We start from the raw sequence: 21,377 nt of genomic DNA on the forward strand, positions 1-21,377 counted from the left end.
ATAATCATGTAAATAAACTCCGTCAGCGAGGCAGGGAAGCACCAAGTTTTAAAATAAACAGAACCACGGAGGGCAAATGTAATAAAGTTCAAGTTACAGCCGGGACAAGCAACACATGGCAGGAAGCCCAAAGTTACTCCCAAGGCTCCGTCGACTGCGTAGTGCGGTCGCTGGGAAGTCATCCACGTCCTAAAATGTTTACAGCGCTGTGACCACAGACCTGTCATTCACAAGTCACTCCTTCGTTCTTATCCTCTTAAGGTTTGAAGAAAACCGTCGCTTCAAACACTGGGATCAGATCATTTGTGTTTTGAGAAAGAATAAAAGGAACTTCGAAATTTAAAAATGTTTCATTTCTGATATTGAAGGTTATATCGTATGTGATCTAGTTTTTGGTCAAACCTCAAACCAATAGGTGTTTTCAAAGCCCAGGTTAGCCCCATATAGTGACTTGGCGGCCTGGATTTGTTACTGGTCCTTGAGGCGTTTGTTACAAGGTCGCACAGAAAAAGAGATAATAAATAATTTATCTTCTTTTCTTTCATGTCTGAAAATTGATTTGTTCTGAAAAAGGATCGTATTTCCTCTGAAGTAACAGTAGCCTGTGACGCTTCAATCAAGTTTACCTAAAAATAAACCTGTGAACTCGTAAAACTGTTAGATTTATTTTTACCGATTAGATCTGGAGGTCGTTCCGTGAATACAACGCCGACATTAAACCGACCCGCGGTGCAGAGAACGTTCAGAAGCCCTGATGTAAACAGAAGGTGGTGTGAAGGGAGAAGTCGTACCAGGAGTTGCTGCCCGTAAACAAAAACGTGATTCTTGGCGATGTCCACTCGGTCCCAGGCCAGGGTCAGAACCAGCTGATCGAAGGCAGACGCATTAGTGCCTGAAAGACAAACAAAGACACGAGTGAAATTACAGCACAAATTACACATTAGTCTGGTGATGTATTGTTAGGTAAATGCAACGTTACTGCTTTGGTACCAAACAGAAGATTAGGAAAATAAAATCACAAGACTACTAGTCAATCTCTGCAGTCATCTTGCAAACAACTAAAATACCACCAACACTCCACGAACTCTGTGCCAAACACAGGAGCCTTTAAACGTCAGTATCTAACTGATGATCATCAAGATGTACGAGCGTCTCGGTCAAAATCACATTTTTGTTCAAATACCATTCAGTGCACAAACAGTATTTTCTCTTAACCACGATGCAGGAAGAACATTCTGTGTCGGGCATATGAGAGATTCATTTAACATTTAAAATTTTGAAACTTTTCTTTGTTTAAATCTAATTTTTAATTATAGAATCTTTTTTTATATATATATACAGTATATATAATCAAATTCAGTAGTTTGTTTTGTAGTCATTCTTTTAATTCAATTCATTTAAAAAAATATATATATACAAAGTTTCTAAATAAGATATTTTAAATATGTATACTATAATTAATCTAATTGTCAGCATTGTCTGGTGGCACTATTATAGGAATTTAATATCAAACTATGATTAAAAAAAAGGATTCATTTGAGAAATCTAGGAATTTCTGAATTAAATTATTTAAAAAAAACAAAACAAATTCATCCTTTAAATAAAAAAAATGTCCAATTCAATAATTGAAAGAAAAATATGAAATGCTTAAAAGCATTGTGTTGTCTCTGGTTCAAGGACAACAACCTCCCTGGCTTCCATAAATACATATGCAGTGGTGGAGGTCGTTCATCTTAACCCAGAGACAGCACAAGGGATACCACAAACACATTTGTTTTCGAGCCATCTGTCACCTGAACCCTGAGATAACGCAAGGGTTAAAAACCAAAGAAAAGAAGAAGAATTTAACATTTCAAATGTTCAGTTTAAACATTGAATATTCTGATGACACTGATATAGTTAATAATAATGATACTATAATTATGAGGAGAAAAGAGATGTGAGGCTGGGCTTGGGAAAGAAGAGGAGAAAAGACAGAGTAAGAATGAAAGGCCACCCTGGAGGCAGGAAACATAATCAGTGCAGCACCAGAGCAAGAAGGGCACACAGATGGAAGCCGTTCTCACAACATATCAATATCAGAATAAAAACATTTCTAGTCTTGAAATCCAATATTCGGCCAACAACATCAGGCCGTTTTCTCAGAATAGCTTCGCAGTCAATACTTGATGATTTGCTAAAAGCTTTTTCTTGCAGGAGAACGAGAATGAAATGGAAGGAACCGACTCACCCTGGAGTAGAGCCTTGAGAATAGCGACGTCTATGTCCTGGTGGTCGTCAGAACTGATGTGAAACACAGTTATCTGTTGAAGTGTCACCACAAGAATGAACGATTAAGTCACTGAAATATATAAAATGGCATTATTTTCCCATCTTTTTTTAAATAACTCAAAAGCCCACATTAACTGGTATGAACCATAATCCTCCATCAGTTGCCACACGTTTCTCATCTTCCCTGACATGTTGCCCTTCAAAGAACGAGAAAGACATTTGAGCGTGTGATTACCAGCTCTTTGCTTTTCATGCACTCCATGAGCGTCTGGAAGAGATGGCTGGCTTCGCTCTGGCTGAAGTTGAACGTTTTCTTGATGGTGGCGACGATGTCGGCTTCCACTCCGTCTGGAAGGCGACTGGAGAAGAGCGACAGCTCCATTATTATCTCTGCAAAGGTGGTTATGTGAGCGGCTGCCATATGTCCGTCACCAAAATAAGTCAAAAACATGTAAAAGGATTAAATGTATTTGTAAGTAAAAGGAAACAGTTTAGTGGTACTTAAATCACCATAAAATAATTTAATTATCGGCATTTTTCTATATCAGTTCTTGTTAACTTGCAGTTCTTGCTTTTACTGTGTGTGTTGGCAGCAGCATTTTCAACAGCTTTACCATTGAGCTTCATGCCATCACATTTCCAATGCTAAAAAAGGAGGTTGAATGAGGTAAATGTAGAGCAATATTCCTATTAAAGAAGATATGGGTGTCATGTGGTCTCAATGTGTCAACATCCAAGATTTATTTTTCTATTATGACCCTCTAGCTTGACAAATAGTGGGAAATTACATATCCTAAATAGAATTGGAAAAATAGAAAACCAATAAAACCAGGTGTAATATACTAAAATTATTATTTTATATAAACTTTTCCCCAAATATTAATTTAAATTCCCCTCTCAAAATTTTTAGGGAGAAATAAATCAACACAGAAATTACAAAATCATTGGACAAAAGCCCTAATACAGAAATCCTAAAGAGAAATTTAGAGCTTAAATAGTGATACATGAAATTATAAACACAAAATAAAACAATTATTTTCTATGTAATCTTGACCTCAGAAGGGTCATTTTGTCCAGGACTGATAGAAACATTATCTATTAAAAAGCGTTCAAAGAAAGACGGAGGCGAATCAGTAACTTAGTAGAGTGAACTCGACTGCAACTTAAATGTCCCACTGACACCACATGACAATAAATTATGTTTCCCAACATGACTTGACAAACTGCGTTTCATCATTAAATTTACTTTTTTTATGGATATACAGACGTCAAATATAACAATAGTTTTCATTAGTGTGACCTCCTCACGAGGGACACGTAAGAGCCAGAGCTGGACTTTGCCCGGGTTTGACCAGGTCAATAAGAAATGACACTTTTATTCATTAACACTGATCGTGACAGATTGACCTGAAAGTCTGTTTTGCACACAGAAAAAAACACTCCACGTTGTCATCACAGCTCCTACCCTCCCTCCTCGGTCTGCTTGTGGATGTAGGCCAAAATATCGGCGGCTCGACCCGTGCCCTCGCACACCACCACAGGGACGGGGGGGCTCTCCTGAAGGTAATCCAGGACGTTCAAGATCACATTGGGTCCCCCCTCAAAGATCAGAGCCACCACGGGAACTCCCTGGCCGATACCTAAAAGTCATAGGTGTGGGAAAAAAAATCAGCTGAGAGTTGAAGTTTTATTATTGTATTCAAGCAGCTGCTTATATGGTTCCACCCAGATGACAGTTTGTAAAGGGGGAAGATGATAACAGCCCACCGGCCGTTAACACTATGTTGCCAACTCTGCAAACAGCACTGAGATCAGTAATGACCTCCTGAGTCCTTCAGTGAGAAACTGTGCACGCAAGAAAGTTGTGCCAGTTCTAATAATTACCTTTAATATAATCTCAGTTTTAGGCACATTAGACCACATTTCATTAACTTTTATTACAAATCTTGATTTTTGAAAGACCTATTTTTATTCATTATAATATATCAGTGACGCCAGAATATTACATTTGTTGAAACATGTTAAAACTTTGAAAGTCCTTTTTTTTTTACCGGTAATTGAAACTTTCATTTTTAAGCATTGTATCGTTTTATTTTGTTTAATTGAATTAAATAATTTCAATAATGAATGGTCGAATTTTCTTTTTGACTGATCATATTCAAAAAAATGGAATTCTTAAAAAAAACAAAAAGGTATTTTTTTTAGTTTTATATTATAATTTCAATATTTCAGAAAAAGATTTTCTAAATTAAATGTTTTTTTGTTTTTTTTTAATAGCATTTTAAATTCAATGTAAAATGTTTATATTAGACAAATACCAAAAGATAGCGAGCTACTTGATCAAATCGTTTTTTTTATTCAATTATTTAAAAAAAAAAAATCAATTGTTAGATAAAAAGGTTTCAATAAAAAATGTATAAATGTAAAAAAAAAGAAAATAGAAAGTGCACTTTCTACATACTAATTATTAAATTTAATTATTCAAAAATATAATTCAATACCTTTCATTAGAAATTCCAATAAGAAATTGAAAGTTCAACATTCGTAATGTTTAATTCAAACATTATTGAAAATATATATAATATTCTGATCGCACTCATACTTTCATATTCCTCAGGATGCACGGAAGACAGAAGAAAAACGATCAAAGCATTTCATCAGTTGTTCTGCTTCTTAATACATTGTACTCATACTTGATCATGTTTTTAATAAAAGTCAATATATCTGATTGTATTTTATGTTAGAAAATACAGTTAAATCAATTGAGAGATGAGTTTGACTTTGAACAGAAATGTAGTGATTTATTAGGATCCATTACACGTTTAAAAAAGCCATAATATCTGACTTTTCAAACAACTAGTGTGGTTACTTACGTGCGTGTATTCTTTGGAGGTTGATGTGCTTTTCCAGGTCTCGCCTCAGCTGCACCTCGGCGCCGTACTTCCCCACCGTCCCGTCGTCCACCAGCAGGAAGTGTGAATGCAGGTTGTTGAGGACGTTGAGCTTGCTGAGCGGGTTTAGAAGCGTTTGATACGGAGCGATGATCTGCGGCGAGGAAGGACACCAAGACAGAACATGGAGTTGGAACGACGTCTTGTGTTAGATATGAAATAAAGAGTGTGCGGCGGACGAGTCTTACGTCTCTGCCGATGAGATCGTTTCTGTTCTCAATGACTCCCCACGGTGCAATCCCAATAGTGCAAATTTTCTTAGATGAACGTGAACAGTGCTCTTTGAGTGCATCCCCAACATGCTTTGCCACACCTGTGAAGAATACACGCATGAAAAACTACAATACCATGCAAATACAGTAGAAGCCTGAAAACGCATTTTCTTCTGCGTTTTTTTTTCTCGTCTTTGAGTATTAAAGATCCAAACCAATCGTCTGTTCCAACACAAATCGTGGTAGAATCTTTTCTTAACAGAGGAAGACCAGGAACTAGCTTGGCCGCCCAGCCAACCAATCAGCGCTGTTGATGACTTTTGACATCGCAACAGACCTATGCTGTGTCTCAAATCGCATACTTCTCTTAGTATACTAGAAGTTAGTATGCATCAGGATAGTGTACATACTAACTAGTACGCAAATTCTCCACAGATAATATGTCTCAAATCAAACTCTGCTGCTACACACTAACAGGAAATGATGCGACAGCTTCTTCTTCTACTTCTATTTAACGATGGTTGCAACCAGCTGTTTGAACGCTATCGCCACCTGCTGGCAGCACGTTTCGCAAGTTTGGAAAAAGAAAAAATATGAGAATCAAAATATTCGCGAGATATTTAAGCTGTTATCAGCACCGAAAGCATCCTCCTACTGCTGCTGAAAATGCACCTGTAAGTATATGCATATATATATATATATATATATATATATATATATATATATATATGACGTAACTTCCGTTTAAAACGTCATTAAGATGGCAGCCGTTTAGAGTGGTTAGTGTCCATTGAACCACACTCAATTTCGCATACTAAGAATTGAGACGCACTTACGCACTAAAAATACTAACTTTTAGTACACTAGTATGCAATTTGAGACACAGCACTAGAGTTTAAAATACACTATCTTAGCACCTAAACAGCAATCAGTAAATAAAGCATCATGGGAGTTCACTGGTTTGTTGATACCATGAGTAAGGTCGTGCGTTAATAATTGCCTCCCACAAGTTCTGTAGTCGCGTAATGTAAATCTCACATTCAAATATTTACCCAAACTTGTAAAAGTATTAACAATGACAAGGAGCTTTTACGTTTCTAACTAAAGCTCGCTAAAAATATATTTAAACATGAAGTACTGTGTGCAAAAAAGAACCCGTGAAACAAGGGGTAATGAGTAAGTACTGGTGGTTTGGAGTCAAAAAAGAACGATGTGGTGGTGACACAACGGAGGCAACACTAGTTTAATCCGGTAAATGAGCTAAAGATCTTCCAGGCATTAACATGAAGTGATGCGTTTGTTTGTTTGTAAATCCTCTGCTATCTTAGGTAGCGTTGGAAGGATCAGCTGCAGGGGGGGTTTGGGGGGTCAAGCTCAACTGGTGACTAATGGGCATTAAAAGTAATCACTGGTCTGGGTAATTGACCCTGTGAGTAATGACTTAAACACTATGATCAGACCGCCATCTTAACTTTTGTGCTGCGGCTGCAGACACGCCTCGGCCGTGATCAAGTGCCGAGTGACCCGCTTATTAAAGACGACGCTTCGTCAGCGCATCGGTCTGGTGCTGCTCGTGCGCCGTGGATTACTTCGTAGGAGCTGACCAAACTTCATCAGGCAAGGAATATATTCGAGCTTCAGTCTGAACAAACACTCTCCACCAAAATTAGCAAAAAGAAGTTGAACAGTTTTGATTTTTTTTTTCCTTTTCCATCATTACAACCACTTACATTCTATGGTTGAAATACATAGAATTAAACTAGTTTTATAATGAAACAGAAAAATGCATGAAGAGATGTGATGGGATGTAAACAGTGTGAACACCATCGTTCATGACAAAGGTAATGTTCAGAAAACCTCTGCGAAGAAGTGTCCATTTTATTATTCACTTGATAATTTAACAACAATTATTCAAACTTGCATAATCAACATTGGCATACCTCTCCCAACCATCTCAGTAATGGTGACCTAATCTGCTACCATGATGCTTTGCCGCCCAGGCAACCAAGTGGTGGTCACTTTTGACGTAGAAACACAGACCTAGATTTTTACTAATGTATTGCAGCAACCAATAAGGGTTAACTTAATAGAGCAATGACTTGTTGGCGCTAGTGATTTGTTGACGAGGCTTCATGATACAGCACCGGTTGTTTCATGATACAGCTTCTTCATTTAAAAAAAACACTATATGTCACTCTCTGCTTTATAATCTTTTGCTCTGATCTATTCATTCAATGAAACATCATTTTCACTGAGGGTGACATCTAGTGGTCTTTCAAACTGTATCATGATACAGCATCAGCTGCTTCATGAAGCTTCATCAACACATCACTAGTTGGCTCAGTAAGTAATGTGTACTTGTTGGGTGTGTATTTGTGTCAATTAGACAAAAAACAGCAAGATATTGTGAAGGGATGTGAACCTGCGATATGGTGAGCGACCACTATAGAGTCAAAAGCTGGAATATTAAGAAAATAACTTAATTAAGAAAAGTAAAGCAAGTTTGAGAACAAAGAAATCCTTTAACACTGTGTTTAACTATTTTATTAACCTTTTAAGTAGCAGAATCTGCTTTTTTTTCAGATTAATTATGTGACTGTTTTCACTAGGCTTTAGTCTAAGAAGAACATAATTGACTTCATACCCGTGTTGACCCCTCCTGTGAGAATCCAAGCCCCCGTGGTGACGGCAGCTTTGATGAGGCCCTTCCCAACAACCTGCTTGATACGCGGGTGCATTTCAAAGTTCTGGACGCCGCCGTGGACAGAGATGAGGATCTTGGGCAGCTCCATGTGCCACTCCTTCAGCATCAGCCGCAGGATGTCATCGGGTCGCGAGTTGTGAGACAAGCGTGCATACTGCAAAGGATTATGGGACGAAGAAAGAATGGTTTTAAAAATGAACAAACGTTTGAGTCTTAAGTCTATTGAATTTCTTTTACATTTATTACTTTAGTTTAACATTTCTTTCGTCATGTTTTACCAATAATGAGCATCTCACTTCTTAATCATTGTGTCAAGAAGATGATAGCGATTAAATTAATTACAGAGTTGTAATGTGTTTTAAGTTTTTCTTTTTTTATATATATTTTATGGATAAGTTCTACATTTTAAGTCGGATTCCAAGTTATTACACATATTTTATTTTTGAAAATATAGCTTTCAATTCAGCTGCAGTTGCGTTGGTATATTAAATTATAGTTCAATAGATTTTTAAGATTCAAATGCAACAATTGCACTCAAGTAGTCAAAATGATGAAGACCTAAACTCTTTGTGCAATAGTCTACAATTTATTTTATTTATTGAGTGCCATGGCCGATATATGACCTCAAATATAACTGTCTGTGTAACGGCTGCCGCACAACAAGCCAAGCAGTAACATATATGATACAGTTTATTGCAGCGGTATGACTATGTAATAAAAACACACTTGGACATTGTGAAGGACAAGAGAGTAAATAAGCTTTTCTTCCGTTTCATAAATGTGCACAATTAGCTTTTCATTTGCCATTTGTATAATGATGACATCATTGCATGTTAGTAGTTCAAATAAATTACTAATATCTGTAAATGATTTGTCATTTATTTCATTACTAGTCGTAATTAAACAGTTTGTATTTAAATATTATTTATAATTAATAAATGAAGGTAATATGCAAGTTTAACTGAATATACCCACTTTAACGTATCTTGTATTCTATTTGATTGAACTAATTTGATTAAATTTATAGTAGTTTCATTAACTTTATCATATACCGTCATCAAGAAATAAAACGTGTCGTGTGTACAATACTGAAAATAAACATTTTCTGATTCTAAACATGATACAAATGGAGGACAAGCAGCAGGATAATGTCTTCAACTTGTAATTAATCAACAAAACTTGATTGTATTATGAGTCGTAATTTTTTTTTTTTATCCATTCCCATATCTGCATGCTGCCATCATACAGCCTCTCTCTGAAACAATATAGATTAATCTTTATCGCACAAGCCTTGTTGAAAACAGGTCGGTGTGCGTCACTCTCCTACCTTGGCTCTGTACGAGTGAGAGCCTCCCTGGAAGTTGATGACACCGTAGGCGTCGGTGGGACTCTCCTTTGTGTGTTTTTCCACCGACCACTCCTCCAGCTCGGGCGGAGAGAGGTTGGAATTTTCACCCAGCTTCACATCCGAGTACTTTGTGGCCAGGCTGGCCGTGAAGCCAGCGTGCTGCCGGATCAGTCGCCCACAGCAGCACCTTCAAAACACAAGTGAATAACCAGCTCCTTTGATGTCAACATGAGCTATAATAGGATTAGTAGGAGCTATAAAAGAAAGATTCTGAGGACTAACATAAAGCTATTGATGGCCAGATTCATTCATCATCTGGTCTGCGGTAAAATGATGTTATTCAGAAGTTTCACCTACATTGGCGAGTACCTTGTATGATCATGTCTAAATTAGGGCCAGATGAAAATTCCCTCTAACCCATCTGCTTATTCATTTAAGGCACCACGTTGCTGGATAAAATAGCCGGTGGCGATAGAGAAGCCTGCCACTCCCATGTGTAACTTTAAAATCCTTAAGCAAACACCGTGGGAACTGTCATTCTGCCAAACATTATTTGAGGAACCATGAGGGAGCAGTTCCATGGAACTTTCCTTGAAACTTTAAATTTTTTTAATTGAGATGCTTTTAATACATTTAATATTAATTTAATTAAATTCATAATTCATATATTGAAAGGTTAAAATATGTATATAGTATATTATATATATATTATATATAGTTCATATTGGATAAATTTATCAATAATTTGTTTATTGAAAAGTTTTGTTTTTTTTCTAATAATTTAATTTAAAAAAAAATGTGATAACTTCAAGAATGATTTGCTTCAGTGCCACCATGATTGAAGTTTCATCAAGTGAACCAACTTTATATTGAATTTAAAACGCTATGGATACATTTTTTTTAACTAAAATGTTTTTTTAATAATTGGAATGAGAATATCAAGCCGAAGAAAAAAAAGTATTTATTTTAATTCCCTTATAAGATTGTTTAATAAAAAAAATGGAATTATTAAAAAAAAGAAAGAAAAGGAAACCAATAATCTGATGACATTGATTTACTTCCATTTAATTTTAACACATACAAAAAATACTAAATTTCATTACAACTACAAATAAGATAAGTGAGTTTAGTAAGAACATTAGAAGAACCAGAGTTTAAACTTTAATGTATATTCTCAATTATTAAAAAAAAGAAAACATTGATTCTCAATGATAGAAATAATCTTAATATTGCCACAAACATAGTTATAAACCACAAGAATGTGTGTTATGTAAATAATAATCACACTTCAGTGAACCTCCCTTCATTCAATCACTCCTAGATGTGCATCCTGACACAGAGAGGCTGGAAGTTAATCATTTCCTCAGGACGGTCGACATTCCCAGAACTACACATAACACCAGAAAGGACCGCGAGGGATCGCAGGGGATTCGGTTACATTGAGCGAAGAAGGTTTTTGCAGGCTTATCCTGTACACAGGCAAATAAAAGAGAACTAGAGAAGAGGAAACACTCACCGGACGAGCTGTCGGCAGATCTGGCATCCTGGAAGGCAACTGGATGAAGGCCAACACAAATATCATTCATTATTCAGCACAATTTACTTAAAACATTGTTAAATATCCTGAAAAATACACCGTGTGCTTTTTTCGAGGATGGTTTTCTTACTGAAGTTAGTGATCTGACAGTTTGTTTAATCAGTTTCACAAAGCTTTAATCACTGACTTATGTCTTTGAACATCCCACCATCTTGTCCAATTGTTAGTATAGAAGCGACGAAACAAATGATTGTTTGAAAAGAAAACACGCGGTGAAACAGTAACTCGGCCTCAGTGTGAAGCGAGTACAGATAACTAACAGAATGTTAAACAGTGTTGGGAATTACAGAGAAAATGCAGGTGTTTTCACTCAATGTCTCTCTCAAAGATTTCACTTTAACACCTTCATTCAAACTAAAGTCATTAGGGCACCACAGTATAGCTGACTTGCTGCTTGGTTCTGTTTTCTATTTTTAATTTTTTATATTAATATATTGCCGTTAAAAGATCCATCTACCGATGCACAACCTTGGACACATCATCATTGTTGTTTTCTGTATTCACTTATCATTTTATGCGTCATCTTAATTCATTCTTTTATTCTGTACTGCCAAGACAAAAGAAAATATGTTGTGTTTACAACACTGGCAATAAAGGTTTCCGATCAATCATTTTTAAACAAGAGTATTCTTAGGATTATTACAACACTGTCAGTGTTTAAGATAAGATAAGGTACACAGATTATGGACGTCAACAATAAGAGTAAAAATTATGTAATGGTGAAGGAATGCGCATCTTGACGGAACAAACGGATAAAATTAAGATAAATTGCGCCTCAAAAACTAAAAATGAGAAATAAAAACAATATTAAATTCACACTTCCAGTGAGGAAAATCTACACATTTCGTTCGGCCTGTGACTTTTTGCCCCTTGTGTTATTGAGTTTGACCCTTGATCTAGAACCAAATGTATCTACTGTTAATACCAGCAAATACTTTACTTATATAGGGCAAAGAACAACAGTAGCATTTATGAAACAAATGAATGCAAGCAACTAATGCTGGAAATTAGGCCTAAAAAGAGAAGCAGAATATTACACAAAACACAAATAGAGGCCGCCCACAGCATCCTCCGTGGTTGCAATCGTGCTCCATGATTACTTAATACTTAGAGAGTGCAGTAAAGCTAAGCTTCAAAAATGACATAAAAACTCAGAAGAAATTGTAAATGAAGGAGGTTCTGCTTTTACAGAATGATTCAAAATATGTGTAGATTTATTGTGATTGGTCGTCACTCATGTGGATATATACTGTAGGTTTGTGATCGTTACGATGCATTTGCAAATGCTCTATAATAGGGTTGTGACAAGAACCTAACATTCTAAAAATATACCAGAGTGTTTTGGTACTACATACCAAGTACCGAATACACAAGTTCTTGGCGGAACCGACGGGGGCAGTATAGACGTGAGCCTCAGTCGTCTTTAAAACAATGGCATCTGCTCTTTCAAGGACGGATCAGACCCGCCAGTCAAAGTCCCGTTCGGAAATACTTTATTTTTGGGGCGTATGAATGTGGGGTTATTATTAACCCTCAAAAACCGACCCGCAAACACGTCTCTGAACTTTGGATACTGAAGGAAGAAACACTTCCAACTTCGCCAAACAAAAACAGCCTGGTGCGTTTATATGGTTCAAAGTCAGAGCATTTCAGTGTAGACAATATACTGTCTGAATACTTTAAACATCTGCCACACACAAGTGTAAAATACAGACTTATCTTCTCATCGAGGCTTCAAAACAAGTTGGGACGTTACAGGCGAGCAGCAAGGAGGTATTTGGATGTTTTTTTAAGTGTCTTTTTGGACGAGGTTTGTCAACAAGGCGCCAGTCGCTACATTAAAATGAACATACTTCTTTTACTCTTAAAAGAACAGATTCATCTGAATATAATCCCAACTCTTGGTGGACATGAGGGTGAGTAGAAACTGAGCGAATTTGGATTTTAATGTGATGTAACATTAGTAGTGGTTCCCTGAGTGTTACAGAGACAATTTTATTTCAAATGAAATTTTATTTTTCCTTCCTTTTTTAACAGTATCAGCTGGATGACCATGACCAGGAGCAAAAGAATCAAACACTGAAGCCAAAAGTCACATAAAGAAGGCAAAGCAAATATTATTTCTACCCTTTTTTATTGATATACTTGAAGGCTGCTCATCACCACTGAATGTATAGTAGTTGTATAACAGTGAACAGCACTGTATGCATATCTTTGAGACAAATGTTTTGGTTTGTTATTAAACTTGAAGGCGACTCAACCAAATTTACAATAGGTTTTTTCGGTTATTTACACATTTATAAGAAAATAATGTTTTAATGTAAAATGATTGATGGCTTGTTTTGTTATTTAATAAAGTTGTGTTCTTTTCATCATGGTCTATGTACATGAAAACACTCATGTGGGGTCGAAGCGTCCCGAGACACCCCCCCATTCAATGTAATAGACAGGCTTATTACCCTTCACTTTAAACTGTAATTACAGCGACACACAGACGTTGAAATTATGTGAAAGCAATGTATTTACCCGTTGAAGAGTAGAGGTTAAGGGGTTTGGTAGACAAATCTAAACCACCACTGACATATAACATGTAATTACATCGTTGCCGTGGTAACGGCCACAAGTCGGCCTACACCGGAGCACAAACACATACCTGTGGGGGTCCTTTGACACTGGAAGTATGTACACACATTCCCTTTTGGTGAAAGTGTTTTCTATCCAGGGTTTCTGGGACTGTGAGGAGAGAGAAAAACAGGGAATGTTAGTCATCAAGTTTGGAGCCAGCAATTTATTTTTCTTTAAATAGATTCCAAGTGTGGCGAGAGAAACATGGACTGAAACCTTTCATATACTAACTATGAATACTCAATACTTGAATAAAACACAAGGAATGTGCAACCCCCTAATCTCATTTAATCTCAGATTTACTGAGTCAACACAACATGACCTAATAACACAAGAAAATGAATTTAATTGCATTAAGTCATGAGAAGCTGAAAACATTTTCTGTGCATCGAAAACATTGGACATTTTCACGACAGCATGAATTTATTTATAATACGTTTGTGTTCGACTTGCACGGCTCAGAAGTGCCTGTGGGCGATTAGCCTGATAATCCTTTCACGATGGAAAGCTGGATTTTTTATTTTTTATTTGCTGATTTAAGGTAAAATATGAAAAACAGTTTACCGGAAACAAATGATGAAGTGCTTGAAACTGTAATGAAATTAAAAGTTTTTATCATCTTCTTTATCAATGATCTTTTGGTAGTGATTTTAAAAAAAAAATCACCCTCCTGTGTTGGACTTTAGAAAACCTATGAATACTAAATAAAACACAAAATCCAAACATAATGAGAGTAAGTAAGTAATTAAGTGATTAAAAGTTATTTGTAAAGATATTTCTAGATCAGAGCACAAAGCACTTAACAATCAAAAACAATACAGCTAAAATATATACTTTAAAAGGTCAAGACACATAACACAAACACAGGAGTCCCAGAAAATCAGGGAAAAGCACAAATAAGAATGTCTTAAGATGTTTCTTGAAGGAGTCAGTAGATCATCAAACACAGAGATCGTTCCAAAGATTAGGAGCAACAGTCTGGAAGGATTTCTCTCCTCTGGTCTGGAAGCTACAACCTATTCATTTCTAAAGCATGAAGGTAAAAACTACCATGGATAAAAAAAACAAAGCAGTCGAGATACTAGAGTTATTTGTCAACATCATATATTAAAATGTTAAACTTGTATTCTTAAGTTAAAAGCACAAAGCGACAGGTAGCAGAAGCTCTTGATATAGACAAAAGTACTATGGCCGACAGCCCTAGTGAAAGCTACAACAAACAAGCGACACATCATCAGTGGGTCGGTGACATTGACCACTGCGAGTACCTGGATCTCTTCCTCTTCATCTCTGTGTTTAAGGGCTTTGTACAGAAACATAGCAGAGCTCCTTCATGCATCTCCTGGACAAAACCTCAGACGCCACAGCTGACCTTCACCACCGGATCATCGGGAACAAATCGCTTCGCCTCTCCGGGTCGCTCAGTACCACCGCACGCAATGACCGCATCGGTCTCGGGAGTTGGACGTAGTTACCGAACACGTCCGGTCCCAGTTAAAAGTTGAGCGATCACAAGAGCGGCAGCTACCTGACTTGCATCAGGTGTTAATCTGTAAGAAGAAGCCACAGCCAGGGCAGATGAATGTGTCTGGGACAAACTAGATATTATACTTGGGCTCCGGAGAAAGAGACAAAGGAGGCGGGGGGAGTGGAGCAGGATTAGTGGACAGGCAAAGGCCTCAATGATATATATCTATGTGTCTACTGGAGAAGCACCACCAGCCGTGATTCATGCCACACCAACAAAGCCTCCCAACACGTTTGTTCTTCTCTTGTCTCTTAGAATTTATTTACGGATGATGGACGGCATTAGAATCGCAAGAATTAAGAGAAAAATACGTACTTCAATTTCTTAAAAGTACACTTGACAGTGACTTCCTGAGACTAAAAAAATATTTTCCTCAAATATGTGACGAATACAGTGAGTAATTGAGCCACCTGACTTTAAGGGATTTACCAGAGTTTCCATCTTAGTACAGAAGAGTCTCTACCACTCTCACTTGAAGTGCACTTGATGATCCTATAGTCGCAGCATAAGGGGATCACAAAAGAACATCTGCAACCACCATTATTAGTCACGGGAGCTTATCTGAGTTTTATACATGACGGTAATTAACCATCTCTGATAGAACATAATTTCATCACTTGAGCCACTGATAATAAATGAAAGAGTTGTAAAACTACTGGTTTATTGCTCATTTATCTTGCTTTCACTAGACATGAAAGTAATTTAGCGCAGGTAATGCAATGACATGCTTCACTGCATCATCTGAATCACTTAAAGTGATAGTTCACCCAAAATTTAAATTTCACTCACTTTCTACTCACCCTCGTGTTGATTTAGTGTTGGGATTATTTTCAGAGTAATCTATTCCTTTTTAGAGTTATAGGCAACAATGTATGTCCATGCTATTTTAGAGACTAGAACTCAGCTGTTTGACTACATTTACGTGAAAAATGACACTTAAAAATACCTCCTTATTGCTCGTCTGCAACGTGTATCTTGAAGCTTCAACAGTAAGAGTCGTTACTAAATTAATTAAATAAGTCAGTATATTTTAAGCTTTATGTAGTGGAAGCTTGTTGAGGCAAGATGAACGATACATACGAGGATTACGCAGGTATTCTAAAGTTTTAAAAGGTATTTTAGGACAAAGATGAAGACGAAGACAAGTGAGCACCATTCCCCACATTAACATGGACAAAAACCTTCGTCAACATGAGGGGGAGTAGAACATTAAATTTGAATTTTGGGTGGACTTTTACGATAAGATAGACGTTTCCCAGAGAAGATAAAGATAAGCATTTTCAAGTCCATTGATTTCTGCAAACGATACCCATTATAGTGAATGTACCATTTATCAAAAATCATTTCATGGGGTAAAAAAGGCACTTTCATCTCAATAATGAACAAGTTAAACACTTGCATTTAGAAGTATTAAGGAACATTAAGACGGCTGTTTTAATACAAATTGGTGCAGCATTGGGGACTTTTTATTGTGAAATCAACGAAAGCTTTTCGCTGAAGGAGGTGAAGCTGGACAGTGCTTGGCTGACCTGTTACCATGGAACCTGAGAATGTCAGAATGACAAAACGCTTACACTCTTGAGAGTCTGCCAAAAACACATGCACATAATCAAGTTCTCCACCTTCCTGCTCCGTCCCTTTTCCTTTCTTACCACCACACTTTCAGTTTATGTTGGGTTTGTCAAAGGCATACGAACGACTGTCAAATCCATGAGATAGGAATAGGGTTTTGGGGAATCTGGTGGTGTGAACGTATTACACTTCTGTGTGTGCCTGCAGTCCAACAACCCCTGGATGATAAGACCATTCCATGGATACCCCCAGCTCACTAAACCATCAACAACGTTGCACACCTGGCCAGTCAACGCTCCATTCTTCAGAGCCCAAAGTTCCAGTTTAGTAACATATGGGTTCATAATTCTACTAAGAATTTTATTGGATTCAAACTTTTGAGAAGGCACCACAGTTAAAGTAACAATAGCATTTTCTTCAAAACAATTTCGATGAAGTTGTGCACGAAGAGCGATACAAATTCAGGAATAAAATAACACCAATGGAGAATTAACATTGTGTTCAAACTGCTGACAACACATGTTTTTTTGTCATATAAATAACACACTTCTATGTTCAGAGCTTAAACTAGGGCACGGTCGGATGAGCCACAGTCCTGTCACGACTTCCTTCACGCCATAACTTTGTAGTCTTGCCACAGCTCCCCTTTCATTTAAGTCGCACCACAATTGTAGTGAGAGGCTTGCGATCAAATTTGTCATTTCATAAACCGAACATCCGTTTACTGTCTGAGCTTCAGTTACTAAAATACTTTCTGTGGCTAACAAACCCATTGAAGACACAGAATTGAAAGCACAGCATAATGCTTATTATATTAGATTTCAGCACACTCAGAGGCCCCAGATACAAAAGACACTATTCAGAAGCTTATATCTAAAGTTCATGGAGCATAAAATTAGATATCAAGAAACCTGATACACCAGATAGCACTGGTTTTATGGTTGAACCCTTACATCTGATAAATGCACTCCAACAAAATGACAGAGAATATACTTGTCAGGAAGTTGAACATCTCTGTAAGGCAGTATGTTGAGCTACAGTCAGTGCAGTCATGAGACCACAGCGTGACGGTTCTTCACAAAGCTGCTCCTGGGCACAACCGGAAAAGCTGACAGATCGTTGGCATTTCACTGAGACTTCTTAGTAGCTGCATTAGCAAAAAAAACCTGCAGCACGTGATTAAATGTTCAACCGACATCTGCTTGCCACAGTTTTTAAATATTGGCCTTGATTTTAAGGTGCGAAGAATGCAAATATAGATCAGGCATATCTTTACTCTGAAGAAAGTCATGATTATTTTAGTAAACAATGGTCGCTACTCTGCACATTAAATTAAAATAATCCTCTAAGGTCATTTACAGTCTTCTCACCAAAAATCAGAAACTTTTAAAGGTTAAAGTTATAATATATATTTTTTAATATTTTTACAATTCCCAGAATTATTATTCTGGGAATTGTATTCAAGGAATTTCAACTCTGCGATTAACATTCAATTTAATAAATGAATGGGGTATTATTTGTTTCTGAGCTCTGGAAATGACAGCAATACAAGAAAAAACACTATAAAACCTCAAAATCATGGTACACGGTAGAACAATTCCTCAAGTAGGCATCAGTAATACCATCTAATACCGTGAAACCGATCATCTTTTTTTAAATACCGTGATATGAAGATTTTTTCATACCTCCCAGCCCTACTTTCTTTTGTCTTCGATGTTGTCTTTAATCTCCATTTTCAACTGCACCAGGACCATGTCCTTGAGGGATTGTTTTTTTGTCCGAAATTAATATAAAAACCGATCAGTTCAAATCAATCAATCAAAATAATCCATAACAATGTAATTTTCCGTCAATCTATACTATACTGCACTACCCTTTTTTTTATATACAACAGTAACGATTAAAAATACTTGTACTGGTAAATCCTTTATTCAATAATCACATTTGTTTTATAATGCTGTTAAGATATTTTGTGACCCAAAGAAGAAAAATAGAATTAATGCACGTCAGAGCTCATGAACCCTTGGACGAAACTTACGTGTTGATGAACTTCTCACGATAATCATTTTTATTCAAAAAACACCCAAGTATCACATAGACTAAGACAAGGTAGTTATTTGAGTTGTAAACATGTTTTTATGGATTAACTTTTAATGTGTCACTATATTTCGTAGAAAGAATTTTGTGAAAGATTACATTCACTTAAATATCAATGTTTTTTTTCAAGCTAGTGTATTCATCTTGTTTTCAAATTGTATTTTGCTTTCAGATGATATTTCATGGTGTTAGACAATTTATGTGTTGCACTTGGCAGAAGTCATTAAGATCTCCACATCGGAAATAACAATAAAAACCTGCAAGATCCTTACTCAGGACAGGAGGATACAGTGGACTCCAGCAGCTTTTAAAGCTGACGTTTGGACATATTTTGATTTGAAAACAAATGAAAGCAGCTTTAACTGAGGACAAGAGGATACAGTGACTCCAGCATCTTTTAAAGCTGATTTTTGGTAATATTTTGGTTTAAAAACAAATGAAAGCAGTAACGACTTTGTCAAGAGTCATGTGGTCTGTTAATTCTACAACATCCGAGTCAGGTACTCGGACAATACTAAAAGATATATGCGTGTTCCTGCAGATAATACTAGAGTAGAAAAAGGTCACATCGCTCACACTCCGGCAGGAATAAGCTGGTTCATGTGACCAGCAGCTCAGTGCGAGATAAGCGACTGACCCGAGGCTGTGAAAGGCTGCAGTTGTTGAAGTTTGGTTGTAATACGGATTCATCCAAACTCATTGTTGAACTTGAAGAACCAGTATGACGCCCTGTCAATTTAATTACACATACTAGTTGAGTAATTGATTCAATATTTATATTTATTTATTTAATCCAAGACCAATTTTCCATTCATTAAATTGCTAAAGCCAGGCTTTATCTTTACCATGATGTCTTTTCTCAGTCACACTGGCCATTGTTAGTCAAAGACCTCAAAGCAGACGCTGTGATCCGAGTTCCTTCAATGTCTTGAACTGATTTTAAATTCTAATGAATACATTTCAATTTCAATTCAAAGTCATTCATATGCTGATGCATGTTAGTAATAACAACACGACAATAAATACAAAAGAGTGTGCCTTTACAGATAAACTGGTGGAATGTAGGGTTGACACGTCCGACCCGTCTTTCCCGTTACAGAAAAACACGTTAAATTGATCTCAAAAATACCAAAAGAACGTGTGATAATTCACAACATATACATATGCTTCATTTTGCAGGTCGTAACTGGAAAATAAAAAGCGTGGATGAATGGACTAACAACTGCAGAAGTGTTCAGAGAATTCTGTAAAGACACCCCCACTTACAAAGATAAATAGAATCAATAAGGTCAAAGGTCAGCCACCCTATTACCGTTTCTGCTAACTTGTTCACAGGAACCAAAACTGAAGCAAAGATGAAGAGGACAGGTTAAGGAATAGAAGGAAGGACAAAATGTTAAGACTTTGAGTGCAATGTTTGAAATAAGGCCCTTAATCACCATCAAAATCCTCGGAAGAAAATTCCTTGAAATTGGTTCTTCAACCTCAATTCCTCACTAATCCTTTTGACCAAGCTGGAAGTAGTCCTTGAGTTAATACAAATGAAGTCCTCCAAGCACAGTAATGCAAATGCATTTCTAAAATCATGAGTTTAAAATCATAAAAAAACTCAATATTTTCACATCTCTTAAAGGGGTTATGCTTAATCCTCAAATACAGCAGGAGCTCAACTTATTGCAGAAATCTACCAACAGTAGCTGCTGACACAAACATAAGTAGATATATATTGATAAAGACCCCAAAACCTGATGACAACAGTGACTTTAAGCACCAACTGTCCACTCTAAACATAACTTCCTTTAATCAAAAGTTAGTGGACGATTGTACGTGAATAGATCAACTTATTAGTCTGTATAAATTAGTCATTATTGTGGGATGAATTAATTAATAGAAAATATTATTTATAAATATGGATTAATTTTAAGACAAGTGTTGTTGTTGGTCACTAGAAAAGAGCTGTTGGTACTCTTTCTCCATCATTGCACCAAAAGAAACCATTAAATGTTTCAGAGTGGAGAAAGAAAGAAGGTAGTCAGAGAATTTCAGCCTCAAGTTTCACCCTTATGATGGTCTATTTGAAGAACGTATAGTTGTGCAAGAGCCCAACTTTAAAAACAACAAAAATAACATCAGACGTTAACATTTAAAACGTCAGAAGCTATTATGAAACCGCAACTTGTTAAGTTTGGTTCAGTGAAATGGGAAAAAATATCAATAAACATTTTGAGATATTCTCTATCAATGTTTAACAAAACTGTATCGCACAGTTCCGATGACTAATACGTCTTCTGAAGGTGCAACCATTGTGTCCTCTGGAAGTGTTCAGGTGTGTCCAAACCCTGGTGTGATTGAGGGCAAACTACTTCACACTCACAAGCAATGGGTCCGTATTATTCAGGGGTCGACAGGATACACGGGGTCACAGTGTTTTTAAATAGGAAATAAATCTACACTATACTATCTAGTAAAGAT

The 21,377-nt window shown here is 36.7% G+C and overlaps 1 protein-coding gene across 3 annotated transcripts in view; it reads right to left on the reverse strand.

Moving 5' to 3' along the window:
- Nucleotides 1-21,377, reverse strand: part of trpm7 (transient receptor potential cation channel, subfamily M, member 7) — a 47,152-nt gene that overhangs the window by 24,422 nt on the left and 1,353 nt on the right. For all 3 annotated transcript variants that reach the window (XR_015711416.1, XM_087793290.1, XM_087793289.1), the window contains exons 2-11: nt 13,737-13,816; nt 11,003-11,041; nt 9,466-9,673; nt 8,079-8,292; nt 5,411-5,535; nt 5,145-5,316; nt 3,737-3,911; nt 2,507-2,630; nt 2,231-2,303; nt 792-892 (exon numbers count right to left, since the gene is read on the reverse strand). Coding sequence is in view for 2 of the 3 variants with exons in the window: in XM_087793290.1 (XP_087649416.1) it covers nt 792-892; nt 2,231-2,303; nt 2,507-2,630; nt 3,737-3,911; nt 5,145-5,316; nt 5,411-5,535; nt 8,079-8,292; nt 9,466-9,673; nt 11,003-11,041; nt 13,737-13,816 (1,311 nt within the window). In the remaining variant the exon portion in view is untranslated. The remainder of the gene's footprint in view (nt 1-791; nt 893-2,230; nt 2,304-2,506; nt 2,631-3,736; nt 3,912-5,144; nt 5,317-5,410; nt 5,536-8,078; nt 8,293-9,465; nt 9,674-11,002; nt 11,042-13,736; nt 13,817-21,377) is intronic.

This window comes from Callionymus lyra, chromosome 6 (assembly GCF_982586985.1).
Source record: "Callionymus lyra chromosome 6, fCalLyr1.hap1.1, whole genome shotgun sequence".
Classification (NCBI taxonomy): domain Eukaryota; kingdom Metazoa; phylum Chordata; class Actinopteri; order Syngnathiformes; family Callionymidae; genus Callionymus; species Callionymus lyra.